Source organism: Etheostoma cragini, chromosome 20 (genome assembly GCF_013103735.1).
Source record: "Etheostoma cragini isolate CJK2018 chromosome 20, CSU_Ecrag_1.0, whole genome shotgun sequence".
Classification (NCBI taxonomy): Eukaryota; Metazoa; Chordata; class Actinopteri; order Perciformes; family Percidae; genus Etheostoma; species Etheostoma cragini.
In genome coordinates this window covers 18,099,358-18,125,398 of record NC_048426.1, presented here as the reverse complement: position 1 = coordinate 18,125,398, position 26,041 = coordinate 18,099,358, and the positions used below count along the sequence as shown (strand labels likewise).

The 26,041-nt window shown below is 38.6% G+C and overlaps 4 protein-coding genes across 8 annotated transcripts in view; 3 read left to right on the top strand and 1 right to left on the bottom strand.

The window, feature by feature from the left end:
• Positions 1-22,119, top strand: part of pabpc4 (poly(A) binding protein, cytoplasmic 4 (inducible form)) — a 34,233-nt gene extending 12,114 nt beyond the window's left edge. Inside the window, exons 3-17 of the mRNA XM_034857730.1 lie at positions 14,254-14,505; positions 16,793-16,986; positions 17,749-17,864; positions 18,847-18,986; positions 19,071-19,165; positions 19,247-19,384; positions 19,493-19,588; positions 19,723-19,992; positions 20,402-20,492; positions 20,652-20,747; positions 20,887-21,017; positions 21,114-21,204; positions 21,290-21,420; positions 21,523-21,651; positions 21,753-22,119. Coding sequence (XP_034713621.1) covers positions 14,310-14,505; positions 16,793-16,986; positions 17,749-17,864; positions 18,847-18,986; positions 19,071-19,165; positions 19,247-19,384; positions 19,493-19,588; positions 19,723-19,992; positions 20,402-20,492; positions 20,652-20,747; positions 20,887-21,017; positions 21,114-21,204; positions 21,290-21,420; positions 21,523-21,630 — 1,893 coding nt within the window. The 5' untranslated portion in view covers positions 14,254-14,309 and the 3' untranslated portion in view covers positions 21,631-21,651; positions 21,753-22,119. The remainder of the gene's footprint in view (positions 1-14,253; positions 14,506-16,792; positions 16,987-17,748; positions 17,865-18,846; positions 18,987-19,070; positions 19,166-19,246; positions 19,385-19,492; positions 19,589-19,722; positions 19,993-20,401; positions 20,493-20,651; positions 20,748-20,886; positions 21,018-21,113; positions 21,205-21,289; positions 21,421-21,522; positions 21,652-21,752) is intronic.
• LOC117935546 (histone deacetylase 1) lies at positions 73-5,084 on the top strand. 2 transcript variants are annotated; one of them, XM_034857733.1, is made up of 14 exons: positions 73-338; positions 1,093-1,205; positions 1,293-1,410; positions 1,529-1,603; positions 1,728-1,866; positions 2,083-2,224; positions 2,302-2,394; positions 2,486-2,594; positions 3,165-3,305; positions 3,476-3,584; positions 3,721-3,851; positions 3,968-4,120; positions 4,287-4,338; positions 4,429-5,084. In XM_034857733.1, the coding sequence occupies exons 1-14, from the start codon at positions 287-289 to the stop codon at positions 4,454-4,456; spliced, it is 1,455 nt and encodes a 484-aa protein (XP_034713624.1). In that variant the 5' UTR covers positions 73-286; the 3' UTR covers positions 4,457-5,084. The 2 variants fall into 2 exon arrangements, with proteins under 2 accessions (XP_034713624.1, XP_034713623.1); XM_034857732.1 differs by having other exon boundaries at positions 3,968-4,138.
• tmem54a (transmembrane protein 54a) lies at positions 5,468-10,300 on the bottom strand. Of its 2 annotated transcripts, XM_034857734.1 has the most exons (7): positions 9,379-9,457; positions 9,310-9,331; positions 8,604-8,800; positions 8,297-8,356; positions 7,743-7,937; positions 6,701-6,838; positions 5,468-5,791 (listed from the first exon to the last, which is right to left on the bottom strand). In XM_034857734.1, the coding sequence occupies exons 1-7, from the start codon at positions 9,427-9,429 to the stop codon at positions 5,663-5,665; spliced, it is 792 nt and encodes a 263-aa protein (XP_034713625.1). In that variant the 5' UTR covers positions 9,430-9,457; the 3' UTR covers positions 5,468-5,662. The 2 variants fall into 2 exon arrangements, with proteins under 2 accessions (XP_034713625.1, XP_034713626.1); XM_034857735.1 differs by lacking the exons at positions 9,310-9,331; positions 9,379-9,457 and adding an exon at positions 10,125-10,300.
• On the top strand, positions 10,956-13,643 carry zpcx (zona pellucida protein C). Of its 3 annotated transcripts, XM_034857728.1 has the most exons (11): positions 10,956-11,421; positions 11,498-11,610; positions 11,686-11,759; positions 11,843-12,014; positions 12,095-12,200; positions 12,277-12,362; positions 12,433-12,518; positions 12,598-13,023; positions 13,063-13,393; positions 13,428-13,480; positions 13,563-13,643. In XM_034857728.1, exons 1-10 carry the CDS (start codon positions 11,002-11,004, stop codon positions 13,477-13,479), a joined length of 1,866 nt encoding a protein of 621 aa, XP_034713619.1. In that variant the 5' UTR covers positions 10,956-11,001; the 3' UTR covers position 13,480; positions 13,563-13,643. The 3 variants fall into 3 exon arrangements, with proteins under 3 accessions (XP_034713619.1, XP_034713617.1, XP_034713618.1); XM_034857726.1 differs by having other exon boundaries at positions 12,598-13,393; XM_034857727.1 differs by lacking the exons at positions 13,428-13,480; positions 13,563-13,643 and adding an exon at positions 13,485-13,504 and having other exon boundaries at positions 12,598-13,400.
• Positions 22,120-26,041: the final 3,922 nt, after the last annotated feature.

The following is a 26,041-nucleotide window of genomic DNA, read 5'->3' as shown; positions in this document are numbered from 1 at the left end:
TACTTTAAATTAAGGGTACATACTACCGCCACTGCGAGCAGGATGTATATTCCACAACCAGTTCTAATCCGTCTCTGGTAACTGTTAAATTGCGAATGTAATTAATTTGCATAGTGTAAAAGAGGTACAACACGCAACGTCACAGAGTGGGTCGGACTGTGTCTGTCGCCTCCTGTTGAAAGCAGCTGATATTACATCCCAATGATTAGACGTGATACAAACTATCCGCCTCTTGTCGCTGTTGTCTCTTGTGGTGTGCGCTAAAAGCCAGCCAGAAAGCACTAAAATGGCGCTTACTTCCCAAGGAACAAAGAAAAAAGTTTGCTACTACTATGATGGTGAGTACTCGTTTTCCTATACTTTAGAGGGCGGACGGGCGGATGTATGAAATCTGCCACTTTGCAACAAAGGTTGCTGTTTGCAACCTCTTGCTAACCTGGCACGTTAACGTTTGCTAACCTAGCTAGCTAACGTTAGCTTGAGTCGCAGGCGGCTCTCATTATCTCAGTCTAACAAAGTGCTGCTATGAGTATAATAAGTATTAATGCCCTTATAATGTTTGCTCGGTTTTCCTACATGCACTGGTTTTCCCTGAAATGCAATTTTAAGCGTTTATCTACCGGATATTAGCTAGCTAGTATTTAAACTAGATTAGTTAACGTTACTGGCTAAAGAGCTAACAATGGGGACATGAGTAGCTAGCTTCATTGTCTCCCCAATTAACGTCAACTTCGAGATAACATTAAAATGGCTAATCTTGCTGCCTTTAAATGCCAGGTAGTTCGGCGCAAAACAATGTTTTTGTCGATATTATTCGCTGTGTGTAACTTAGCGGCACCATGTAAGTGGACCACTTACGGCACTTAGGTGATTTGACTTATTAGCTAGCTAGTATTTTGGAGTTCGCTTGTTGGATCCTAACCGACGGGCATGACGTTGAATTTCTCCACGACGTTTTCAGTGCATTAACCTGTCAGAAACAGGAAGCTATCATGTTAGTGCGTGCTGTAAACTTTATGTTTACATTTGTTGAACTCTTGTGTGTGAGAAATGAACAAATAACGTGGTGTATTTTGTTTCTTTATATTTCAGGGGATGTTGGAAATTATTACTATGGTCAGGGGCACCCAATGAAGCCCCACCGAATCCGCATGACCCACAACCTGTTGCTCAACTATGGGCTGTACAGGAAAATGGAGATATATGTATGTTAAATTACAGTAACAGTACTTTGTCAAAATACTGGACCTCACTCAAGTGTCTCATAAACTAATTTGTCCTCTGTGTTTCAGCGTCCACACAAAGCCAGCGGAGAAGAGATGACCAAGTATCACAGTGATGATTACATCAAATTCCTGCGTTCAATTCGACCAGACAACATGTCAGAGTACAGCAAACAAATGCAGAGATGTAAGTTTGGTCACAGATGTCGTTTATGTTAATGTGATGTTTGTGTGCTAATTAAATGTAATGCTTACGTTTTGACATGAGCAATAACAATGTTTATTTCTCTGCTGCTGCTTTCCAGTTAATGTGGGGGAGGACTGTCCAGTGTTTGATGGTTTATTTGAGTTCTGCCAGCTCTCAGGAGGGGGCTCTGTTGGTAAGTTGTTTCTCCTTAAATACTGTTCAGACATACTTGCTGTGTTGGACAGTATTGGCCATCATTGCCCACAGTAAAATGTTAAGTTTAGTAAGCAGGCTGTTAATTCTTCTTTGTGCTCCAGCCGGTGCGGTGAAATTAAACAAACAGCAGACGGACATTGCTATCAACTGGGCTGGAGGCCTGCATCATGCCAAGAAGTCTGAGGCTTCTGGGTTTTGCTATGTCAACGACATAGTATTGGCTATCCTGGAGTTACTGAAGTGAGTACAAAAGCTCTATCATTGCAGCTTTCAAGTACAGGTTTGTTTGCACAAGTGGATAATACTTTGCTTGGTTGATCCAGATTCTGTTTTGAGAACTGAGGTAGAGTTCAGTTGTTTTCCTAATCAGGCACATGTGGTTTTTGGAAGAAGAAAAAAAAGTGTGTGTTTTTTTTTTTAAACTTTATTTCTAAATTATATTTTCCCTCTTTCCAGATACCACCAGAGAGTTCTATACATAGATATTGACATCCATCATGGAGATGGTGTTGAAGAGGCCTTCTACACCACAGACCGTGTCATGACAGTGTCCTTCCACAAGTATGGAGAGTACTTCCCTGGAACCGGCGACCTGAGGGTAAGCCATAAAATGATTTGATATATAAAAGCCAAATTGCCATAGCCATACATTGACATTTGTCTTGTTCTCCGCAGGACATTGGTGCTGGTAAGGGTAAATATTATGCTGTGAATTACCCGCTGAGGGATGGGATTGACGACGAGTCGTATGAAGCCATATTCAAACCTGTGAGTAAAGAAAGAGGTGTTAACTGTGATGTTTTGGTCGAGGTCTCCCTCGATGGACAGAAGAATTTGAGAGTGTATGTTGTTTGTGTAGATCATGGCCAAGGTGATGGAGATGTATCAACCCAGCGCAGTGGTTCTGCAGTGTGGGGCTGATTCACTGTCAGGAGACAGGCTTGGTTGCTTTAACCTCACCATTAAAGGTAAATTCACAAAACCTCTGTCTCCTGATGACACTGTAAGCAAAGTGGTCTGCTGCTGTGTTGAATAAACTTGAGAAACCCTATCCCAATTAATCCTTTGTTGTCCTCCCGGGTCAAAAAGATAACACTTATTTTACCTTTTTTCTTCTTCAACCTTTGACATTTTTGACACTTTTTTTTTTTTTTACTTCACTACCACCACCTTACTACCACTAGTTTTACACTACTGTTTGGAAACCATGGTCAATAATCCTCATTTGTATAGAATTATACCTAATCGTTGAGCTAATAAAGCAGAAATTATGAATTATTTTGACTAATAGCTAAAATCAGAGGAGTGTATGTTGAGTGGATAAGTTTGGTCAGGGTGCTGATTTAAAAACCATTTCAATTTTTACCCGAAATTCAATGAAGGTGATTGAATTTGCAAAGAGCGTTGCATGGAATCCATCCTTTTTTGTGGTAATTTGGTTTAAAAGAATACTTCTGATATAGACATTGTTAAAAGGGGTCAAATTTGACCCGAGGACAACCGGAGGTTCAATTATTTTTGCCGTGCTGTGTTGTCAGGCCATGCCAAGTGTGTAGAGTACATGAAGAGTTTCAACCTGCCACTGCTAATGCTGGGCGGAGGAGGCTACACCATCCGTAATGTGGCACGCTGCTGGACGTATGAGACTGCTGTTGCCCTTGATACCTCCATCCCCAACGGTGAGTCCATGTTGCACTGAATACAATTAGTATGGTTTTCATTTGAGAGCTAATTTCTCTGTGGTGGTTATCAAGCACTGTCTCAGTTAATAACAAACATTTTGAGCATTAGTTTCTAATAAAATAGCTGCATGTTCAATAACTGACAAAATGTGAACTCAACTCGACAGAGCTCCCTTACAACGACTACTTTGAGTACTTTGGACCAGACTTCAAGCTTCACATCAGCCCCTCCAACATGACTAATCAGAACACCAATGACTACCTGGAGAAGATTAAGTGAGTGCATCAAACGGCCATTCAAATATTTTTTTCTGACTGTCTTGTATTATGAAATTGTTGGGAACTTGTCCGTATCATAGGCACAGGTTTGTGTCTCATGGTCAGTATGTTCAACTTGTAATTTGTCCTCTAGGCAGCGCTTGTTTGAGAACTTGCGTATGCTGCCCCACGCCCCGGGAGTCCAAATGCAGGCCATTCCCGAGGATGCTGTACAGGAAGACAGTGGCGACGAGGAGGAGGATGACCCCAACAAACGCATCTCGAGTAGGAACCTCTCACATAGACATACTTTTCTTCCATGTTTATACCAGATCTCCAGCATTTTGCAACTAACCATAAAAAAGTGTTTTAGTTAAACCCTTTGCTCTGTTACTATTCAGTCCGTGCACATGACAAGAGGATAGCGTGTGAGGAGGAGTTCTCTGACTCTGAAGATGAAGGCGAGGGAGGCCGCAGAAATGCAGCCAGCTTCAAGAAAGCAAAGAGAGTCAAAACTGAAGGAGAAAAAGAGATGGAAGAAAAGGAGAAGAAAGGTGAGGAAGAAACAAAAGGTATCTATTCATTTAATTTCATTTTCATCTCACCCTCATGTTTTTAATATGAAGAGTACTTCCTATGAGTAAACATTTTAAGTCAGATCACCCTATATAATACAGAGGTTGTGCTGTTATCACTGATTGTTTTGTTTTTCTTTTACAGAAGCAAAAGAAGAAGAGAAGGTGCCGGAGGAAGAGAAAATGGACACATCAAAGTAAGAAAACACGGCACACACTTATTTAGTGTTTTTCAAGATGGGGCTTATTAGGCTTGGGAGTGTTAATCGTTTATTTATTTTCTTTAGGCCAAAAGAGGAGTCCAAGACACCTTGAGGTCCTCGGCCACCAATTCTGACCTTACAACTGATCAGAACACATCTTAAAGCAAGATTTGTTGTTGGATAAATCATCTTTCCAGGCTGCTGCTGTGGAAATCAGTGAAGAACTATACCTTTTTATAATGGGACCCTACTCTCTCAAAATGGGGGTGGGAATCTAAATATTTTCTAGGACACCTTTTCAACCTTACCCGATTATGGACTAAGGTCAGACTGAGTGTTGAGTTTTTTTTTTTTGTTGGATGTTCTTTCATTTTTTATTCCTAATCTTTTTTATTCTATGACACTTGCTTTTCCCTTGTGACGCAATTCTGCAAAAATGATTTAGTACATGTATGCTTTTATATATCTGATGGATTTAATTTATTTAAATCAGATATTTTGGTTACTGTTTTGTTTTTCAGTCCCACTTTTAGTCATGTCTTTAAATATGTAGTTGAAGCATGTTTATACAATAGATCCTTTTCTGTAGTACAGTGTGGCACTAGTCTTGCCTGCTAAAGGTCACCAAGCGTGGTTGAGAGGGTTGTGTATACCTGAATATCTTTTTACATGGCACAGTATTGGTAAATTGCAGTCCTGTATTGCAGGTTGTAATTTAGTATGTGTCCTTTAGACATTAACATCTTAAAATTTCTGGAACTGCTGCCACACAATATTGAAACTGTTTGAATCCTGTCACATCACTCGCTGGTGTCAGGTTTTGATTCCAGAGTGTAGTTTTCTGTAAAATGGGAAGCAAGACAAACACCAGAATCCATTTGTGTGTGTATGTGTGTGTATATATATTTGTATTCTGAAAACATGAGTAAAAATGTCATTTAAATCTGTCAGACCCCCAGTGTTCACTGATCACACTTAACAATAAAGTGCCCAAGAGAGTTATGTAAAGTTTTTCAAAATCAGATTGTTAATAATAATGCTTAGGCTGGTTTGATGAAAATACATGCATTAAAAAAAAAAATGTAGAAGATACAGATGCTCAGCATTTTGACATTTCGCAGTACACTAACAAGACATGTTTTTTTAAAACCAACGGCAGTATTTTTATCAGATAAAATGCCATTACTTTTGCTGACTGCAGTCCCACAAATGTCTTCGAATATTTATTATGTAACAGACACTCACTACGACTTCCAGATGATGTGTTTTATCCAGTTAAGCCCAGCAGTTTGCAACCGATTCATTAGGTTTAGCTGGTTCAGAGCCACGCACTCTGCTCCACTGCAGTGTCATTCAGCAGTTCATCCTGCTCCACAGGCTCAGCGTCACACTCTGGATCTCGTGCTGGAGGCAATGATGGCATTTCATCAGGTCTTTGGATACGCACCTGAAACATTACATGAATTTCATTTAAAAAAAAAGAGCTTAATTGCATTAACAAGTATTAGCAAAACGAAAATTTTCATCATTGGATACAGGTTGAAAAGCCAATTCTCACATTGTATTCAACATTAATTTATGTTAAACAAATTACCACAAATATGCCTGTGTATAGGAATGGCTGGGCGGGTAAAACATGTCCGTCAAGACAATGTAGTAGACAAATGTTTCTCAGACTAAAAAGTAAAGTTAATTGACTTTTTGAAATGTTATTGTAAAGGTAGGTAAAAAAACACTGCATTTGTACATTTTTATAAGCATTTGTGAGTAGCATATGTTGATAAATCCAATGATGGTACTTTAACTGAGCCACTGTTTATGATGTGGGCTTCTTTTGTTTGTTTACTTCAAGCCAACCATGTGATAATGTTCAGAGCACATGAGAGGAGGGACACAGTTACCACACTGCTCTGTTCAGGTTTGCCTTGTCAGCAGGTCTAGACCACTGGCTTCTATTACATTCAACATTACATTGCTTGTTGGTGGATATAATGAAGCCAGGTTTGTTTACTGTTAAAACCTTTTATTGCTGCTGTGCTACTACTAAGCCATTTATTATAATAGGTAAATAATTAGGTTTTTGTTTTAAAGATATTTGATGCAACCTCAAACAGTATTGTTCAGTACGTCATTCTAAATGTCAGTCTGGCAGGGAAGTGCTGGTTTCTCTTGTAAATATATAGACACTTCTCCTTTTCTGAAGCAAGGTTCCAATACATTATTGGTCCCTTTAGCTGTATGGATTTTTCAGTTCTGTTTTGAGGGTTTTAGAAATTGACAGTATACATCACTTCCCCATTTACATTTACGTCTAGGTCTAACATAGTCAACAGAGTCTGAGCTGACAGCAGCTTACCCTCCTGGTCTGGCTCGGCCTCTTCCTGCACGGACAGAGGTAGAGGAATGAAGTACAGGCAGCAAAGCAGCGGAAAGAGAACACCGTTTCCACCACGGACATCAAGAGGAGAGGCACCCACAGAATTAATGTGGTCCCCTGGTTGACAAAAAAAGTTGACAGCACATATACCTCTGATCAATGAATTCATTCTTTTCTGCAGCAATGCAAGTCATTATGAAATAGGGTGACCATACTTGAAATTTCCCAAAAAAAGAGGAAACTTGGCCAGCCTAAAAACACAAATTCAGACAACCTTCTCAGAGGTTAATGAACATGCTTATTATGCCTAAATGGTATAAAAATAACTTATGTAATAAAATATACCTGTAACAAATATATATATTAAAAAACAACCTGTAACAGAATAATAGCTCTTTAAAAATAAATAAATATGGAATAATGTTTTAAATATGACCTATTCTGTGTCAGCTTCAACTAAATATCTCTTAAAACCTTAAAAAAAGACAAGGTTTTTTGCTGTCCATGTGAGCTTTGAGATCTCCAGCACTTTTATTAGACACTGAAACAAATGTGCTAGCTTTGCACACGGTGCACTCTGCCTCCCACTTGACCCGACCGAAACGGAACGTTTTTTTTGCAGTTCAAATGTGAAGCTGCACTTACGCTTCGCATTTTCTGTGCAGTGCTGCTCCGCTGTTTGATCTGCTCCCTGCATGTGTTCCCTTTCTGATCTGCTCCCTGCATGTGTTCCCTTTCTGATCTGCTCCCTGCATGTGTTCCCTTTCTGATCTGCTCCCTGTATGGGAGCGTCGCAGAGCCCCCACAAAGCAGCCTCTCGGGAATTACGTCACGCAACAAAGTACCGTAGTGTTGTGTGCAAAGCGACAGTAAATTTAAGTACAAACTTAATGGGTCCGCGAAAAACAGATAATTTCATGAATTTATAAACCACACCCCGGACAGTACGTAAAAGGTGGACATGTCCGTGCAAAAGGACATTTGGTCAACAAACTGCTGTTGGATAAATATTTCAACTTACATAGATGCGGGTGGGGTCAAAGGGGCATTCATTTGTGATGCTGAAGGAGTTGACATCAAGAGCAGAATTCAAACAGTGTGTTAGCAGGCCCTGTCCACTGTTAATAATGGCTGTCACCATAGAAACTGACAAGCCCATGGTGGAGGCAAACGCCATGAGACCTGCCAGGAAACTGAAGACCAACAAGACCCACTGCTACAAGGAGAACACAACATGAGTATTTTAGTAGTTAAAAACACAACCCATAACCTAGTATGTCAAAGACAATTTTCCTCATGTAAGATAACATGCTTTACAATGTCAAGTTGATGTTAGAGAGAAGTGCTTTAGGAATATGGAATAGAAATCCCAGCTAGTCCACCTTTTGAGGAACAACATCAAATATTTGAATGAATTGCATTTATGTTACCTATTTAAATATCTTCTTCCATGTGTAAACACACAACCTCAATCAAAAACAGAGGGCAAGTTCTAACAGGAGCCAGCAAATTGCAGATGTGAGTGCTAAATGAAAAAGGGAGAAGGTGTGCAAAAGAGAGGGGAACAGTATTTACCAGGATCCTGTTTCTCTTGTTTTTGGACAGGACAATGGCAGTTATTCCACAAAAAATTCCCTAAGGGGCACAGCAAAAAAAAAAAAAACAGTATCACAGATACAGATGATACAACATTACTACTCAGATTTAAGCTATTTAATGATTTGCATCACAACATTATTTTTAAATATGGAGCTCCCAGCAGAACACTTGTAAATACATTTCCAGTTTGGTGAGGCTATAACTATTTAAAACCACCACCTGCTGGTAAATCTCAATTTGCTTTTAAAGTTCATTGTGTATATTGTGTGTTTGCACTACTTACCAACAAGCCTGCCACAATAGCAATGATATCAGAGATGGCGTACACCGTGTTCCGGGCCTGATAGTGCACGTTGATGTGCCTGAGCACAGCGCCATGCACCAGTGCTCCGAGAATAAAGTTGACATGGCCCACCAGCACCAGCCCCAACCCCATCTTCATCAGGGCATTGTTGTCCTTGAGGCTGGCACAGCATACTCCTAGAAGAAGCAGAAATGTTATTTTGACTTCATTATCTTAATTTTAGCTTTGAGCATAGTGACCTCTGCTAACATAGATTAACAACTTGTTTATTACATTGTGTCGATATTGTCAGACTGAAGCTCAGGACTTTAATCCCATATTAGAATATTCAAATAACAACCGTGTGCGCACCTGTGCAGTAACTAACATTCTACACAAGACAAAATTACAGCACACACAGTTTTATTTAACTTTATTAAATGTGATCTGAAATGAGCTACAAGTTACGAGCTGTAAATGTAAACCATTGAGAGCTTGTGGGTTCAGTGAAGCAAAAAGAAAGCGGGCCAGTGGTTAGCACACCATGACAACGCTTTAGGATTAACCACAATTATCCCCAACCCCTGCAGAGATGCCTGAAGATTTCACCCAATGCATGCTGCAAAATGCTGCAGCTATGGTGACAATTCAGAGACGGGGATACTATTTTAGTTCTTTCTTCTGAGCAAAGGTGAAGCACACATACCCATAAAGGCCCATGTAAGCCCCTTCTGAACAGACAGGACAATGCTTTGGGTGGGGTGTTCACATTTGCCTGGCCTGAGGGGTCAGGTAGAAAAACATCTCTGTTACTGGCCTGTCTCATTAAGCCTTTAGCTGGGTGCTTTGGGAAAAAAAACTTGACTCAACTCAAATTGTGTTTTGGTCATAATATTGTTAATCTGCTGCTAGTCAAGTAGCCTACACATAATATAACGTATTGTTGCTGTCATGTACAGACCCTAATATATATGTATGCTATAATATTCATTTTATTTACATATTCATGTAGTGAATGAACACATTATCACACTTAATATATGATACTATACTTTTTTATACTTACACAGGGACAGCATGTGTCCTTCATTCTGGTGAGTGATGTCTGCTACTTTAATTTGTTTAGGTCAATGACAAGATGGACAGTGTGGGACCCATACTAAGCTGGATCTATATGGATCTATATCTGACCTATCAACAGCCCATAATCATGAATCCTAGCCAAGCCTATGCAACAGCTACCCCAAAAAGTTTCACTTTTATTTAGTTAACTCCTAACAAACCAGGTTCAACAACCCAATTAGTTGGAAAGGTTTTCATTTATATAAAATTATCACAAAAACTAAGTTATTACTTTGAGTTCCGTCGTCCAAACACCTGAAAAAAATGTAGGCTACGTTTGCTAGTCTCTTCTTTTTTGAGCTCAGTTAACGACTGCACAGACCACGCCTAAAAACTTTGACACGCAACATGCCCACATATTCTGTCACTTTAGTAAAACAAAAATAACAGTCAACTTACCTGAATTTACCATGGTGATATGTCCACTTAGATCATGTTATGTACAAGTTGTGTTAAGGTCATTCTGCTTTTTGAGATCCCACTTTTGATGGATCGTTGTCTAACACGGGTTCCTCTACTGCCGCTCACCTGCGGAGTCACAGGCTTCATCTTCCGCCTACCTGTTCAGAAACTCCGCCCCGATGTGCGTTCACTGTACGAGAAAAGAGAGGGAAAAAAGTTATAAACACATGCAAATAGATTGAGCACCCATGCTTGAGAGACGTTTACTCGACTACATTTCAAAGGCAAATGTTGTCTAGTAAAAGACTATAAAAGATTTAGTTAATAGTCAATTGTTAATGCAAAATACAAATCAACTATTATGATGTGACATACTATTTTACACTGTGGTATTTATACTTTTACTTTAAGTAACTATTTGAAGACTTCTTCCACCATGGTGCCACATGGAGTTAGCCACCCTGATTCTGTAATGGTTTGAGTCCTTTAATTACGTAAATGCGACCTGGTTTCCACATAAATACAATAAAAAAAATGTTCTATCGTGTGCACAATTTTATTTGTAGGGATTACAATACCAGCACAATACCATAAAACATGCCACAGTTATGGCTGACTTAGGCATCATTAGACAGAGTATAAAGGATTTAAAATCCATGACTTAGTTTTTCTTAGCTGCCTCACAATACAACACACAAATAGTGTAGAAGCATTACAGGCTGCACTGGCTGTGTCTCATCTGAATGCATCATGATCACATGGCAGCCTCGTTGGCTGGATTGTCTGCACCTGTCCCTCCTGCCACTTCTCCTTATTAATGACTCACCTGGGGTAGGAGGGTAGTCAGAGTGGTTGGCCCACTTTGAGGTTTACAATGGGAACAATGGGGATATTTCTTTGCCTTTTTCTTGGACAATTAGTTGCTGCTCAATCATTTATAAAAAAGCAGGATGCCCCAAATTTCCAAAGTGTTCCAAAGTTTTTCAACAACATCAGGCCTTTTCCATTTGAAAGAAATTTTGAGTACACTCAGTTTGACTCCATCTTTAAATCTTGGGGAACTCGGAGCCCTGACTTTCACATGCTCGCTGAATTACCTCCCATCACGATCGTTCCCAGAGTAGAGGTGTTTTGCGATGAATCTAAGCTAACTCTGCTGGTTGATAAGAGATCCAATGATGGCATGCTAACTGGAGAGGAGCTACAGTTGGGTAATGGCTGCAATAGCAACAAAGAGCTACCAAACCAATTTGTCTTCACTTACAGTTTGGATGAGTGTGGAACTACACCTGTGGTGAGTTGACCAAATTCTTTCCTAGTCAGCCTACTTATTTCCACAGCTTTTCAAAGATTTTCTGATACTCTTACAGATAGAGAATGGCTTGGTAATGTTCACCAACTCTCTCCACTTGAATCTCAACAAACCTCCCCCCACCTGGTGGCAAACTCCTTCCACAGTGCACATATCTTGCATACCAAAAAGGTGCCTCTATTGAGTTGTTGAATAATTTAAGTTGTAACAAATAACCAAACTAAAGGAGACTGCATGTATTTACAGGTCCTATTCAAGCGTCTTTGCTCTAAAAGCATTTCCTGAGAACGGACACATCTTTAATATTAAAGCCATGAATCGTGAGTAGTAACATGAGTCAGAAATGCCGTTAGGCAGGATTGATTAATATGTAGTAACACAAACTGTTTAACTGTTCCTGTAGCATCCTGGACCAGCAGTGCCGAGTCTAATATCTACAAAAGAGGCCAGGTTGTCAATCTCCAGGTTTCTGCCAAAACGAGGCCAGAGCAGCGGCTTTTCATTCAGTCCTGTTTTGTCTCTGCCTCTCCTGAGCCTCGGACTAGACGCAAACATGCACTTATAATGAACAAAGGGTAAAGCCGCCAGTCAGGAATTGATTGTAATGTTTGTCTATGCTGTTCTAATCACCTGTGATGCCATTACACTCTACCAGATGTACAGCCCCCTTGGATTCTTCCCATGTCATTGTACAATTTGTGGCCTCCGACAGAGCGGATGTGGTTAATTTACTTCTGAACACATCCTATCTCAGTTCTGAGGTGAGTTTGAATTTGTTGCTCTGACATGTTTCTGCTATTCAGCTGAACGACCTTGTGAATGCTCTATCCTCTGTAGCTGTACATCCACTGTAGTGTCCTCATGTCAGACCAGGATGTGAACTTTGGCTATAAATCCTGCAACTATAACCTGCTCCAGTCAAGGTATTTGTAAATGCATGCCACTGTATTTTTGTGATATTTTTCATTACTTAATGAGATCTTTCTCTTTCAGATGGGAGGACCTAAGTGGAAATGTAGAGGTGTGCGAGTGCTGTAGCTCAAAGTGTAAAGGCCTGTCAGCCAGGCACCTATCTGAGGGTCAGTGCTTTATGTTGTGAAAAGGTGCAACAATAAATGGGACTTCTTATCTCTAATGCCACTAAATTTGTCCTTTCAGATACAAAGGCTACTGTCAGCACTGGCCCCTTTGTCATAGTAGATAATCTTGTAGAGCCAAATCCTGAGCCTTCTGAACCGCAAGAAACCTCCAGCGCTCCTGTAACAGACGCCATACGGTCTCATGGTGCAACCAGTGAGAACTCAATTGTTTCTGGAACTTCTGTATCAAGGCCCCTTCAGGGTGTGGTGGTGGTTGTTAGTCAGGACCCAGGTGGCAGACTGACCCTTCGGCTACCTGGACAAGTGCAAGATGCTGAATACAGCAAGAATATCCGTTCTGAGTCCGAAGACAATTTGACACTTAAGTTGGAGGCAAGCAACACCGTAGCAAATGATCTTCCTGAGCTGCGACTGCTGGCAGATAAGGAGCCTCTTCTGGATACGCTCACGAATGAGAAGGAAGGTCAAAGTGCAAATGAGCTAGGAAGTGAAGGCCAGATGTGGGATCTGAATCTTCTTACACTGGTTGATGGATTGGCGATGCCTTCACAAATGGAAAAAGTAGGTTTTGCAGAGGAATCTCAAAGGAAGCGTTTTAGAAGATCTGGAATGTTTAACACACTATCTCCACTAGAGGTTGCGGTCCCTTTGACAGATGAGATGGTTTATGTAGATGTCCTAAACCAGAATGATCATAACCAAATGAGATGTGGGCAGCCAGATACTGATGTGATGCCCAAAGAAGAACCAAGTGATGCCCAACCAATAATTCACTCAAAACTTAAGTTTTCCAAAAGCACAGATGGTTTACACTCCCTGAGTTTTGAGGAAGAAGTGATAAGACAGCAAGAGGGAAACTGGGTAATTGAAAGATTTGGGAGGAAAAGAAAACGGGAGCCTAGACGGAGAGGGCTGTGCTCAATTTTCTTGGATCTGTTGAGGTAGGCTAACTAATCTTGTAATGTGAGTAGCTATGTTCGGTGCATGTGACCATGAGTACATTTCTCAATCTTTTATCCTCAGGAGGATGGACAAAGCAGAATAATTGCGTCTTCATAACTATTCTGAGGAAACCTACTTCACCTGAATAAATGTATTTGAACATAATCCAGTGTTTGTTTCAATGTTATACACAATTTGGTAAGCAGAAGGCAACAACCCTGTCCACAGGCTTGTGTGACGCCTTTTGTATTCCCACCCAGATGTCGCTGTGGGGAGCTGGGCTCTGTGGTTGGGACGGTATTATGTGCTCTCTTTTACACCGCATGCGCAGTGTTTCCTTTTTTCCTATCCCATGTTATGACCCTGACCACTCTGCCACTCTCTATAAAGTGCCCACGCTTTTCGTCACGCAGTCTCTTTCCCCGGCCACAAAGCAACCGTGAGTGTCTAACTCACTGTTCTTGAAAAACTTAAAATAAAAATAAAAATAAAAAAATATAAAATCCACAAAATCTTAAAAACAAGTACAACTGTAATAACTAAAGAAATAAAAACATCTTAAAAAAAAAAAGCAAAACTAATTTACAAAAATACAGAAACAAGAGGCCGGCTTTACCCGAAGTTGGCGTAGCTTATTTAAAGGAAAAAATACTTCAGAAGAGATCATTTTTAATATCGTAATTTTTGGTTTCTCAAGCTGAACCAGAGAGCCAGCTGTCTCTTAGGCAATTAGGTGAGAATTGAAGCGCAATTCGAATACAGGTCATTCAAGCATTTTCTGGTGTTGAAGGATAGCCTTTCATTCGTTTCTATTGCGAAGTCCGAGATATGAACACAGCGACGGCTGGGAGTTATCCGATGGCTTCTCTCTACGTTGGCGACCTGCACCCCGATATCACGGAGGCTATGCTGTATGAGAAATTCAGCCCAGCCGGACCTGTGCTCTCTATTCGGGTATGCCGAGACATGATCACCCGGCGGTCCCTCGGATACGCTTATGTCAACTTCTCTCAACCTGCTGACGGTAAGAATTGAAACATGAGAAGTGATCACTGTGCAGTTTGATCATGTTACTTGCATACAGCTTTAAGATGCAACAGAAAGCATCATCCTTTAAATATTGACAATGCCACCATGTGTTTTCATTGTCAGTGCTACAACTGTCTGCATAACCAAATGCAAAATCAGAACAAGCTGCAGTGTAAAGCACTGGACTTTAACTGAACTATCAAGTGATATGTATGCAGTCTAAAAAAGACAATCAGTTCCTCAGACTGGTTGGCGCACTCCTTTTGACCCAAATAAGCATGCCCCAGTTGTTGAATACAAAATAACTACCAGTTAAAGCCCTCACAAACATGCAGTCTGATCTGTACTTATAAGTAATTTTTGTAGCAATCATTTAGGAAAAGAAACATTTTAGCAGATCTCACTTATTCTGCCCAATGACCCATTTCTGCTCCTATTTAAAGGGCCTTAGAGTGAAACTATTCCCATTGCCCTCTGTCGGTACATGTTCACTGAAAGCAAGAAAAGGGACAAGCACAGCTGAATAATAATCCCAGCACTGCCTTTTAGACATGTCTATGTGTATTGTCTGGTACGTGCATTAATATTAAATAACTTTGGTTTGAATTTTATCCTAATTTATTTTTTAACTGAGGATTATCCAAATCATAGTTGGTTTATGTGTCATATATTAACCACTTAAACTGGTATCAAGGCATTGAGCAATAGTAGCAGGTGTTGTGGTTGTCTTTGGAGGCCTTGTGATACATTGTGTGGACTTCTTTGCTTATCAACGTATCAACGTTAAACACCTGTCACAATTTATCTGTGCTGAAGTTGCTTACCACCACTTGAGTAACGATAGGTTACAACTGGCTCACTTCCAGAAAGGTGGTATCACTCACTCATGTAAATGTAAGAAGACCCAAGAAGAAGTGACAACACCATTTGTTATTGGAAGTCTAGAAATGGGGGGGTGGTAGCTGTTGGGTATTTAAATGGAGTCCCCTAGCATGTGCCTGTGGGGCAATAGCTAGCTGCTTGTAATTAATTATAACTAGTTAATGCATCTGATATGCAGAGTAAGGCAATAGTCAAGGTTGGTCTGTTTGTGTCAACACTCACAAGACCTAGTGTTGCTCATCTGAGCATTCTTTTTGAGTCTCTATTCCCCATCAATAGTAGAGAATGCTCTACTCACACTCCAAGCCAGCACATACCTCCCAGGACCCCTCTCTAAATATAGAACATCTTTTTGAGCAGCCCAAAATTTGCCTGGCTGTAATACTTTAAGTTTTCTTAACATTAAAGAATTGGTTAACAAGTATATCAACCCTGTCAACATTTCACCACACTATTTCACTACCATTCTAAATAACATCCCAAACAAATACAGATAATTATGTATTACATGGATTGCTTTAGCTTTTTTTAAACTATCAATTCCAACTCTGAATCTTCCAGAAGACCACATGTTTGACAACAGTCATACAACTTCTCTTAACACACGGGCTGTGAAGTACAATTGCAAGCTAAACTGCTGATGCCAGCAGACGCAAGGCAGCTCCCTTTTGTTTACCAGACACTTTTAGCTGTGAAGCCGTGTGTGTGTGTGTGTGTGTGTGTGTGTGTGTGTTACTGTAGAGTGACTGAACAAAGGATGTTTTGGCATGTGCACAAATATGGTCATTAGAGCCTATATTAGAGTTAAACCAATACATGTTGAGAAAGAAATGGTATAAATTGAACCCCTAGTAATTAAACTGGCATGATTTGAGCAAATTAAAGCTATGACATCTTAACACCCCAATTTAAGCCACAATTTAAGCCTGCTGCACTGCTGCTGCAACTGGCCTAGGTGGGACATGGCCCAGCGGCATGTGGTGAGTTAGAGAAGGACGACATGCTCCCAGCTTGCCCACTGCAGCTGCCCCTCACACTTGTCCCAACTGCTCATCAGCCACATGGTCTACTGCAGTATCTCAGCTTGTGCCTTGTTAATGGGCTGACAGCTGAAGGTCTCCATTGTAGCACAAACTGCACAGGAGGGCAAACTGACTAATACACTTTACTGTAACTTCATGTTATTTTTCTGGTATGTTACGCTGTGCTTATGGTTTAAAGGGATGGCTGCATTATAACAACCACTCCTGGAATAGAATAGAACTTCCTCGTGTGAAAGCACTACAGTCCATGTATTGACAATAATAGATGGAAGTATTATATGTAGCTTACATGGTAGTGTCTGATATTGTTTGAGATTAATGACCTTTCCATCTATATCTCTGCAATTCCTCCTTCAGCTGAGAGAGCTCTGGACACCATGAACTTTGACGTGGTAAAAGGAAAGCCAATCCGAATCATGTGGTCCCAAAGAGACCCCTCCCTCAGGAAGTCTGGAGTGGGCAATGTGTTCATCAAGAACCTTGACAAGTCCATTGACAACAAAGCCCTGTACGACACATTCTCTGCCTTTGGCAACATCCTTTCCTGCAAGGTACAATTTTCATAAATATGACTGAGGGACTTTAAAACGGGAAGATGTTTCTGTTATGCGATATATATTTCCACTTTTGGAAATAATGTTCCTGTTTGGAGATTTCACACAAATGATGCTTAAATTACATTATAAATTTTAAAATGTTCAACTTGAAACATTCTCATGTAAACTCATACGTGATCTCTCCTAGTTCCAACTAAAAACTGGTCGCATTGTAGCAATGCTACCACATTTTGGAAAATACATTTACTTTCTTTCTTTCAGAAAGATAGATGAGAAGAACAGTACTACTAATGTCCGACAGTGGAATATGAAACTACAGCCAGCAGCTGGTTAGTTTAGAATAAAGACTGGAAACAGCTAGCCTGGCTTGGTCCAAAGGTAACAAAACACATTTACAGTCTAAAGCTCACTAATGAATGTTTAGCTTATTGAAGTGACATTTGAATTGTAAAAGCACAATATAAGGCTTTTACACTGGATTAAATAAACTATAGTAAACATGTTAATTCGGACAGAACTAGGCTAATTGCCTAAAGCTTCATATTTAGAGGAGAGATTTATATTGGTATTGATCTTCTCATCTAACTCTCAGCAAGGACCCAAATCAACGTATTTCCCAAGATTTCAAAGGTCCCATGACATGGTGCTTTTTGGATATTTTTAAAATGGGACCGTTCAAGTAAAGAAACTGCCTGCATGTGTATTGATTCCTCTCTACAGTATCCATATTTACGCATGAGTCTTCCTCTGCTCCAGGTGGTCTGTGACGAAAATGGCTCCAAGGGATACGCTTTTGTTCACTTTGAGACCCAGGATGCTGCTGATCGTGCCATCGAGAAGATGAACGGCATGCTTCTGAATGACCGCAAGGTGTGAGTGTCTGATCATTTAAGAACTGGGGACAAAGTGAAATTCGTTGTTGGTAGTGTTTTGAAAAGTTGAAGAATTTAGCTTGGACTTAAAAATAATTTTAACAGTACTTAGTTATCATAATATTAAAAGCACAGTACTTTTTGAGCTTCCGGTGAATGTGGTTAGAGCTGATATGAATCAGATGGTGTTATACTGTGTGTACCAAACTGACTTGTTTTGAGTGAACTGACTTATCGTGTGCTATTCAATTGGTGAGTTTATGTGTGAATAATCTGATTAATAAACCCATCTCTCTCTACCGCAAGTATGAAGATGACCTCTGAACTGATAAATAACAAACTAAAAACTCTTACTTACTCTTGTCTTTCCTACCAGACGCCTATTCTTTTGCCTTATTTGTGCACTCGCTGGTCACCCGTCTTGGATTGTTTGTGTGTGTGTGTGTGTATGACCAAGCTTGTGTGTTTTAGTGATGGATCGAATGCAGGAATGCAATACTGGATGGCGGAAGGGGAGAGGTCGTCATAGCAAGGTATATAAGATAATTTGGTCCTCAGCTTTCCTTTGTACTGTGAGACTCTGTTCCTCCATCCCTCTCCGTCCACCTGCTCATCAAGTTTTGGACCAAGAATTAGGATGGTTGTCACTGTGATGTCTAGCATGCCAACATATCTGCCTGCCCCTGGTGTTATTAACAGCAGTTGAATGTTTTTTTTATTGGTTACCCAAGGAAGGATGAGTCACTTAATGAAATGTAGCTATGAATTTGTTTTGTGGATGTTGTCACTGTTTGTTTAAAAAAAAAAAGAATGTGCTCTCTTTTATTTATCTTGCGTGTGTGATCAGGTTGTCTTCTACCGGATCAAGAGTTTTTTTAGATCGGCAAAAGGAAGTCAAAAGAGATGGATCCTGGTTTGTTTTCTCATTTCTGTCAGGACTGTTATACAAGAGTGTGTTTTGCTTCCCGCCCTCTATCTTCAGGTTTGTGGGTCGTTTCAAATCTCGCAAGGAACGGGAGGCTGAACTTGGTGCCAAAGCCAAGGAGTTTACCAATGTCTACATCAAGAACTTTGGGGATGATATGGATGATGAGCAGCTGAAGGAGGTTTTCGACAAATACGGTAAATTTGGATTAATTCACCGGCATAATTTCAAACTTTAAATGTGGTCTGACATCCCCTTTATCTGACCTTTATCCTCTGCAGGTAAAACACTCAGTGTGAAGGTGATGAAAGACCCCACTGGCAAATCCAGAGGCTTTGGGTTTGTTAGTTATGAGAAACATGAGGATGCTAACAAGGTACTTTGGCCTCATGAAAATGTACTGAGTGATTGTTCTGTGTTGGTAATTCTTCTCTGATATTAATAATTTCATCCAAAGGCTGTCGAAGAGGTAAATGGCACCGAACTTAACGGCAAGACTGTGTTTGTGGGCCGGGCCCAGAAGAAGATGGAGCGGCAGGCGGAGCTGAAGAGGAAGTTTGAGCTTCTGAAACAAGAGAGGATCAGTCGTTATCAGGTCTGTAAAAACTAAGCCCTTAATTAATCAAATAAATCTTAAATTTTAACCTATTAATGTCAAAGAAGCTGCTATGATGTATCATTATTTTCTGTCTTTTTGTTTTAGGGTGTTAATCTTTATATTAAAAACCTGGATGACACCATAGATGATGAGAAACTGCGTAAGGAGTTCACTCCATTCGGGTCTATTACAAGTGCAAAGGTGAGAATGATCAAACAGATCTTGCAATGCATCACCAATAGAGAACAGATAATGCACTGCAATGTGAATATAGCAACAGTATTGACAATATTGTGTGTTTGAAGTTACCCAAACACAATCTGTCTCTATATTAGGTGATGCTAGAGGAGGGTCGCTCCAAGGGCTTCGGCTTTGTCTGCTTCTCCTCCCCCGAAGAAGCCACCAAGGCCGTGACTGAGATGAACGGACGCATTGTTGGCTCCAAACCCCTCTATGTGGCTCTCGCTCAGCGCAAAGAAGAGCGCAAAGCCCACCTCACCAACCAGTACATGCAGCGTATCGCTGGCATGAGGGCTATGCCGGCTAACGCCATCATTAATCAGTTCCAGCCCACCAGTGGCTACTTCATGCCAGCTGTGCCACAGGTGAGAGAATCAAAGTCTAAGAAGATAGTATGTTTTAAAGTGGCTATGATATTTAATTAAAAAAATGGATGACTGTGTGTAATGTGAAAAGGGATCGCTCCTAGTACAAAGCCACAAATAATTATCAGCTGACTTTACAGTTCCTCTCAGCTCTTTGAAGCTTTTTAGCCTGCTAGCTTAGGTTTTTGGAAAAGTTCTAAAATTAACGTACTTTATTCAAATTTAGAATGTCTGGAAAGCTATGATGATTCCCAACAACTCCAAGTTTTTGAACTGCATTTCAGGAAAACCTTTGTTTCCTTTTTATTTCAGTAAAATGCCACCAATTAAAAAGGCATTTACATCAGTTTCCGGAGGGTCTGACTTTAATGCCATAAATATATAAATGTCACTTACTTGTATTCAGCAGGCCCAGAATAGAACTACATACTATGCACCCAATCAGATGGCCCAAATACGACCCAACCCCCGATGGCAGCAACAAGGTGGCAGAGGTCAAGGTGATTATGTGGCACTATATGATAAATGCACATCTTTGATACGCTTTCAGTTATCTATTGTAAATAGTTAACTGTAATGGACCTGTTTAAATGTATACATTTTCATATAAGTTTTGTATTGCATCCCATTGTTTTAGTCTCTGCTTCTAACACTCCCAGGTGGTTTCCAAGGGATTCCCAACTCGCTGCGTCAGCCCGGACCACGCGCCAACCTGAGACACATGAGTCCTAGTGGCAGCACACAGGGCCCACGAGGTGTGTTCACTAATGACAATTGACCCAAACGATCACCTTTAGCTCATTGGCTCTGGCTTAAGAATGTTACTGATCTTACATAAACAGTAGAGGTTGTCCAGACACAGAATTCTGCTCAATTTTGCCTCCTCTCTGCCAGCATCTGGCCAGGCCATGGCTCCTCGACCCTCAATGGGAGTCTCCGGCCCCCGTGCCATGCCGCCTTACAAATACGCCACTGGTGTGCGTAACCCCAACACCCAGGTGGTGCAACCTATTGCCTTGCAGCAGGTATGGGCAAAGGACCAGTCACATCGTGTTGTGTTGTGTCGTATAAATCCCCCAAACCTACATAACCTTTTTATTGCCCTTATCTGTCCTTTCTAGGTTCAGCCAGCTGTGCACGTTCAGGGTCAGGAGCCGCTCACGGCCTCCATGCTGGCTGCTGCGCCCCCTCAGGAACAGAAACAGATGCTAGGTAAGAATTCTGTATTATAAGAAATGAACTGTAATCTTTCTAAGTTTTTATTATGGCGATTCATTCTCAATTTATTTCCAAATAGGCGAGCGTCTTTTCCCACTGATTCAGTCCATGCATGCCAACCTGGCAGGAAAGATCACTGGCATGCTGCTGGAGATTGACAATTCTGAACTGCTGCATATGCTGGAGTCTCAAGAATCTCTACGCTCAAAGGTACTTTTACCTCTCTCTCTCTGCCATATTGTCATTCTGAAATGTGCGTTATCCATAGAACACGCTGTTTCATTATTTATGTTTGATTTCATGTATGTACAGGTGGAAGAAGCCGTTGCTGTGCTACAAGCCCACCAGGCAAAGAAAGATGCCACGCAGAAAGTGGGAAGCATGGCTACTACTGCTGCTGCTGCCGCTGCCCCATCCTGAAGACTGTGCTGTTTTGAATTTGTATGATAATACATTATCAGTCAAGCTGTTCATAATTAATTAAGTGTAATAAGCATAATAGGTTTTGTGGTAATTATAAAAAAGTAATTGTGTTGTTTCAGGGCACTGAGCAGAGATGGGGAGTGACGCACTACACTGACTGCAAACACCTGACTCCTCTGAAGAATTATGCAAAAATTAAGAAAAAAAATGAAAATATACTTGAACATTTAAAAAAAAAATTACAGTTCATAATTTTTTTGTTCTGTAAAACTTTTAAACCTCATACCAAAATCAATGATGCAAATGAATGTTGAATGATGGCCCTTCATTTTGTGGCAAAGGAGAGAAACCTTTTTCAAAAAGGAAAATAAGCCTTCTTCTTTTTCTTTGCTTGGAGGTTTTGATTTGAAATGATGGACTCCTCCATCCTATCATTTTATCATGGATGTGTGGTATTCTCAATAAAGGGATGATATATCAAGTTGACCACTGTTATGTAACGTTAATGCTTACTTAAACCAATTTTATTCAGTTTTAGTTGTGTATCTGACAAACTTACCTGTCAGTAGTGCACATGAAAGAACAGTGTAAATTGCACAATATACAGGGCACTGCAGGAGTAGCAAAAACAACAAACAAAAAAGTGTATCCTGCAAAAATGCTTGTGAATGCTGAAAAGCTAATTTGCTAAAGCTAAACTGGATTGCTGGCAGAACTGCGTAAGAAAGTGAAATGAGAATAGTTAAGTAAATATGACTTGAATAAACATGGAAACCAGCCAAAGCATTATAAATAGCTATAACAGAGGGAAAGGGAGGAAGGAGGCATAATAAAGAGTAAGAAATTATATGGTTTCAAATGTTTTGCCTATCTGTGCCACAATTTATTTACAGCAGTAGTTTACCAAAAGTTACAGTATGTCAGAAAAGGTGAAAAAAGCCATAGTATAGCATTTCGAGAAAGTCATAATATAGTATTTCAAAAGAAGTGAAAAAAAAGTCACAGTATGGCATGCTGAAAAAAGTGATAAAGTCCTATTATTTCATGTCGAACAAGTCATAAAATAGTATGTCAAAAAAAGGGATACAAAGTTGTAATATACTATGTCGATAAAAGTCATATAGTATATCTAAAAAGGAATAAAAAAGTCTAGTATGGTATGTCAAAAAAGTGATAAAAACTTCATAGCATAGCATTTCATAAAAATGCACAAAGGCACAGTGGAGTACGTCAAAAAAGTAATAGTACAGCATGTCAAAACAGAGATAAAAAAGTTTAGCATACTATGTCAAAAAAAGTGACAAATACATCATAGTTTAGTAAGTTGGAAAAAATTATAAAACAAAGTCATAGTATAGTATGTTGATACAAATGATAAAAAGTCATAGTATAGTATATCGTAAAAAGTCATATTATAGTATGTCAAAAAAAAGTGATAAAAACATCAGGGAATAGTATGTTGAAAAAATTATAAAACGAAGTCACAGCATAGCACGTCAAAAAAGTGATAAAAAGTCATAGTATACCATGTTGGAAAAAGTGATGAAAATGGCATGGTTTAGTATGGCAAAAAAAGACATAGTATAGCATGTCAAAAAAGTCATGGTATAATATGTTGAAAGAAGTTATGGTATAGTAAGTTGGAAAAAATGATAAAAAAGTTAGAATAGTATGATGAAAAAGTGATAGAAATCCATGTCAAAAAAGTCAGAATAGTATGCTGAAAAAGTGATAAAAAGTCATAGTATGGTATGATGGAAAAGTGATAAAAAGTCATAGTATAGTATGTCCACAAAACTGATAAAAAGTCATAGTGTAGCATGCCACAGGAGTGATACTATAGCACGTCAAAAAAGTCATAATATATAATAATATAATATATAAAAAGTGATAAAAAGTTGTAGTCTGGTATTTCAAAATAGTCATAGTACAGTACGACGGAAAAAGTGATAAAAAAGTGATGTAAATGTCATAGTTTAGCATGTCAAATAAGTCATAGTATAGTATGTTAAAAAAACTCATAAAAAGGTCATAGTATAGTATGTCAAAAAGGTAATGAAAAAGTCGTAGTATACTTAATCAAAAAAATTGTAAAAAATTGTAGTTTTGCATGACAAAAAAAGTCATAATAAAGTTATTGTATAGTATTTCGAAAAAAGTAATGAAAAAGTTAAATATAGTATGTCAAAAAAAGTCATAGCAGAGAATTTTGAAAAAGTTATAGTATGTCAAAAAGTGATTTACAATATCATAGTACATGATGTCAAAAAAGAGATAAATACATCATTGCATAGTATTTAGAAAAAAGTCATAGTATAGCATGTTGAAAAAAGTGATAAAAAAGTCGTAGTATAGTACGTTGGAATTGTCATAGTATAAGAAGTATTGGAAAAAATGATTAAAAAAAGTCAAACAGTATGTTGAAAAGAGTGATAAAAAGTCATAATATAGCATGCTGAAAAAAGACAGTAATCAAGAAAGAAATGGAAAAAGGAAAAAGTCACAAAAAAAGTCACTAAATAGTCATAGTATAGCAAGTTGGAAAAAATTATAAAACAAAGTCATAGTATAGTAGGTTGAAACGACTGATAAAAGTCGTAGTATAGGAAGTCGGAAAAAATGATTGAAAGAAAGTCATACACTATGTTGAAAAGAGTGATAAAAAGTGCTAATATAGCATGCTGAAAATAGACAGTAATCAAGAAAAGAAAAAGAGAATAGAAAAAGTGACAAAAAGTTACAAAATAGTCAATAGTCAAAATAGTACAATGGAAAAAGTGACAAAAAGTCATAGTGTAGTATGTCAAAAATATTCATAAAAAGATGACTGTATAGCATTTAGAAGAAAAAGTAAGGAAAAAGTGATAGTATAGCATGTCATAAAGTCATAGCATAGTATATCAAAAAAATATATAAAAGTGATTGTATAGTGTGTTGACAAAAAGGATAAAAAATCATAGTACAATATGTTGAAAATAATCATAGAATAGGATGTTGAAAATGAGATAGAAGCATCAGCATAGTATTTCAAAAAAAGTGAACAAAAAGGCCTTAGAATAGTGTGTCAAAAAAAGTCATAGTAAGCATGTCCAAAAAGTCATAGTATAGTATGTCAAAAAAGTGATCAACAAGGCCTTAGTATATTATGTTGAAAAAGGTCATAGTATAGTATGTGGAAAAAAGTGATAGAAAAGTCATAGTACAGTAAGTTGGAAAAAATAATAAAAAGTCACACTACAATATGTTGAAAAGAGTGATAAATATTCACAGTGTAGCATGTTGAAAAAAGGCATAAAAAAGTCATAGTATGTTGAAGAAAGTTCTAAAAAAGGCATAAAAAAGTCATAGTATGTCGAAGAAAGTGCTAAAAAAAGGGATAGTATGGCATGTCAAAAAAAAGTCATGGTATAGTATGTTGAAAGAAGTCACAGTACAGTATATCAAAAAAGTGATAAAAAGTCTTAGTATAGTAAGTTGGAAAAAACAATAACAAGTCATACTACAAGTATGTTGAAAAGACTGATAAAAAGTCACAGTGTAGGATGTTTAAAAAAGTCATAGTATTTCAAAAAAAGTGATAACATAGTCATAGTATAGTACATTGGAAAAAGTGATAAAAAATCATATTGTAGTATGTCGAAAATAGTCATAAAAAAGTGACTGTATAGTATTTAGAAAATAAGTGATGAAAACGGGATAGTATAGCCTTTCAAAAAAGTCATAGCATAGAATATCAACAAAAGTGATATAAAAGTGATTGTAAAGTGTGTCGACAAAAAGGATAAAAAATCTAAGTATAATATGTTGAAAATAATCATAGAATATGATGTTGAAAATGAGATAGAAACATCAGCATAGTATTTCAAAAAAAGGGATCAAAAAGTCCTTAGAATAGTATGTCAAAAAAAGTCATAGTAAGCATGTCCAAAAGGTCATGGTATAGTTTATCAAAAAAAGTGATCAAAAAGGCCTTAGTATATTATGTTGAAAAAAGTGATAAGTCTTTGGATAGTAAGTTGGAAAAAACAAAATAAAGTCATACTACAGTATGTTTCTATATGTATGTATGTGAGTGATAAAAAGTCATAGTATAGCATGTCAAAACACAGATAAAAAAGTCTAGTGTACTATGTTTAAAAAGCTGATTTAAACATCATAGTATAGTATGTCGAAAAAGTCATAGTACAGTAAGTTTGAAAAAATTTGAAAACAAAGTCATAGTATAGTACGTTGCGACGAATGATAAAAAGTCATAGTATAGCATAACGTAAAAAGTCATAGTATAGTATGTCGAAAAAAGTGATAAAAAAGTCATGGTATAGAAAGTTGGAAAAAACAATGAAAAGTCATACTACATTATGTTGAAAAGAGTGATACTAAAACAGTCACAGTGTAGTATTTTGAAAAA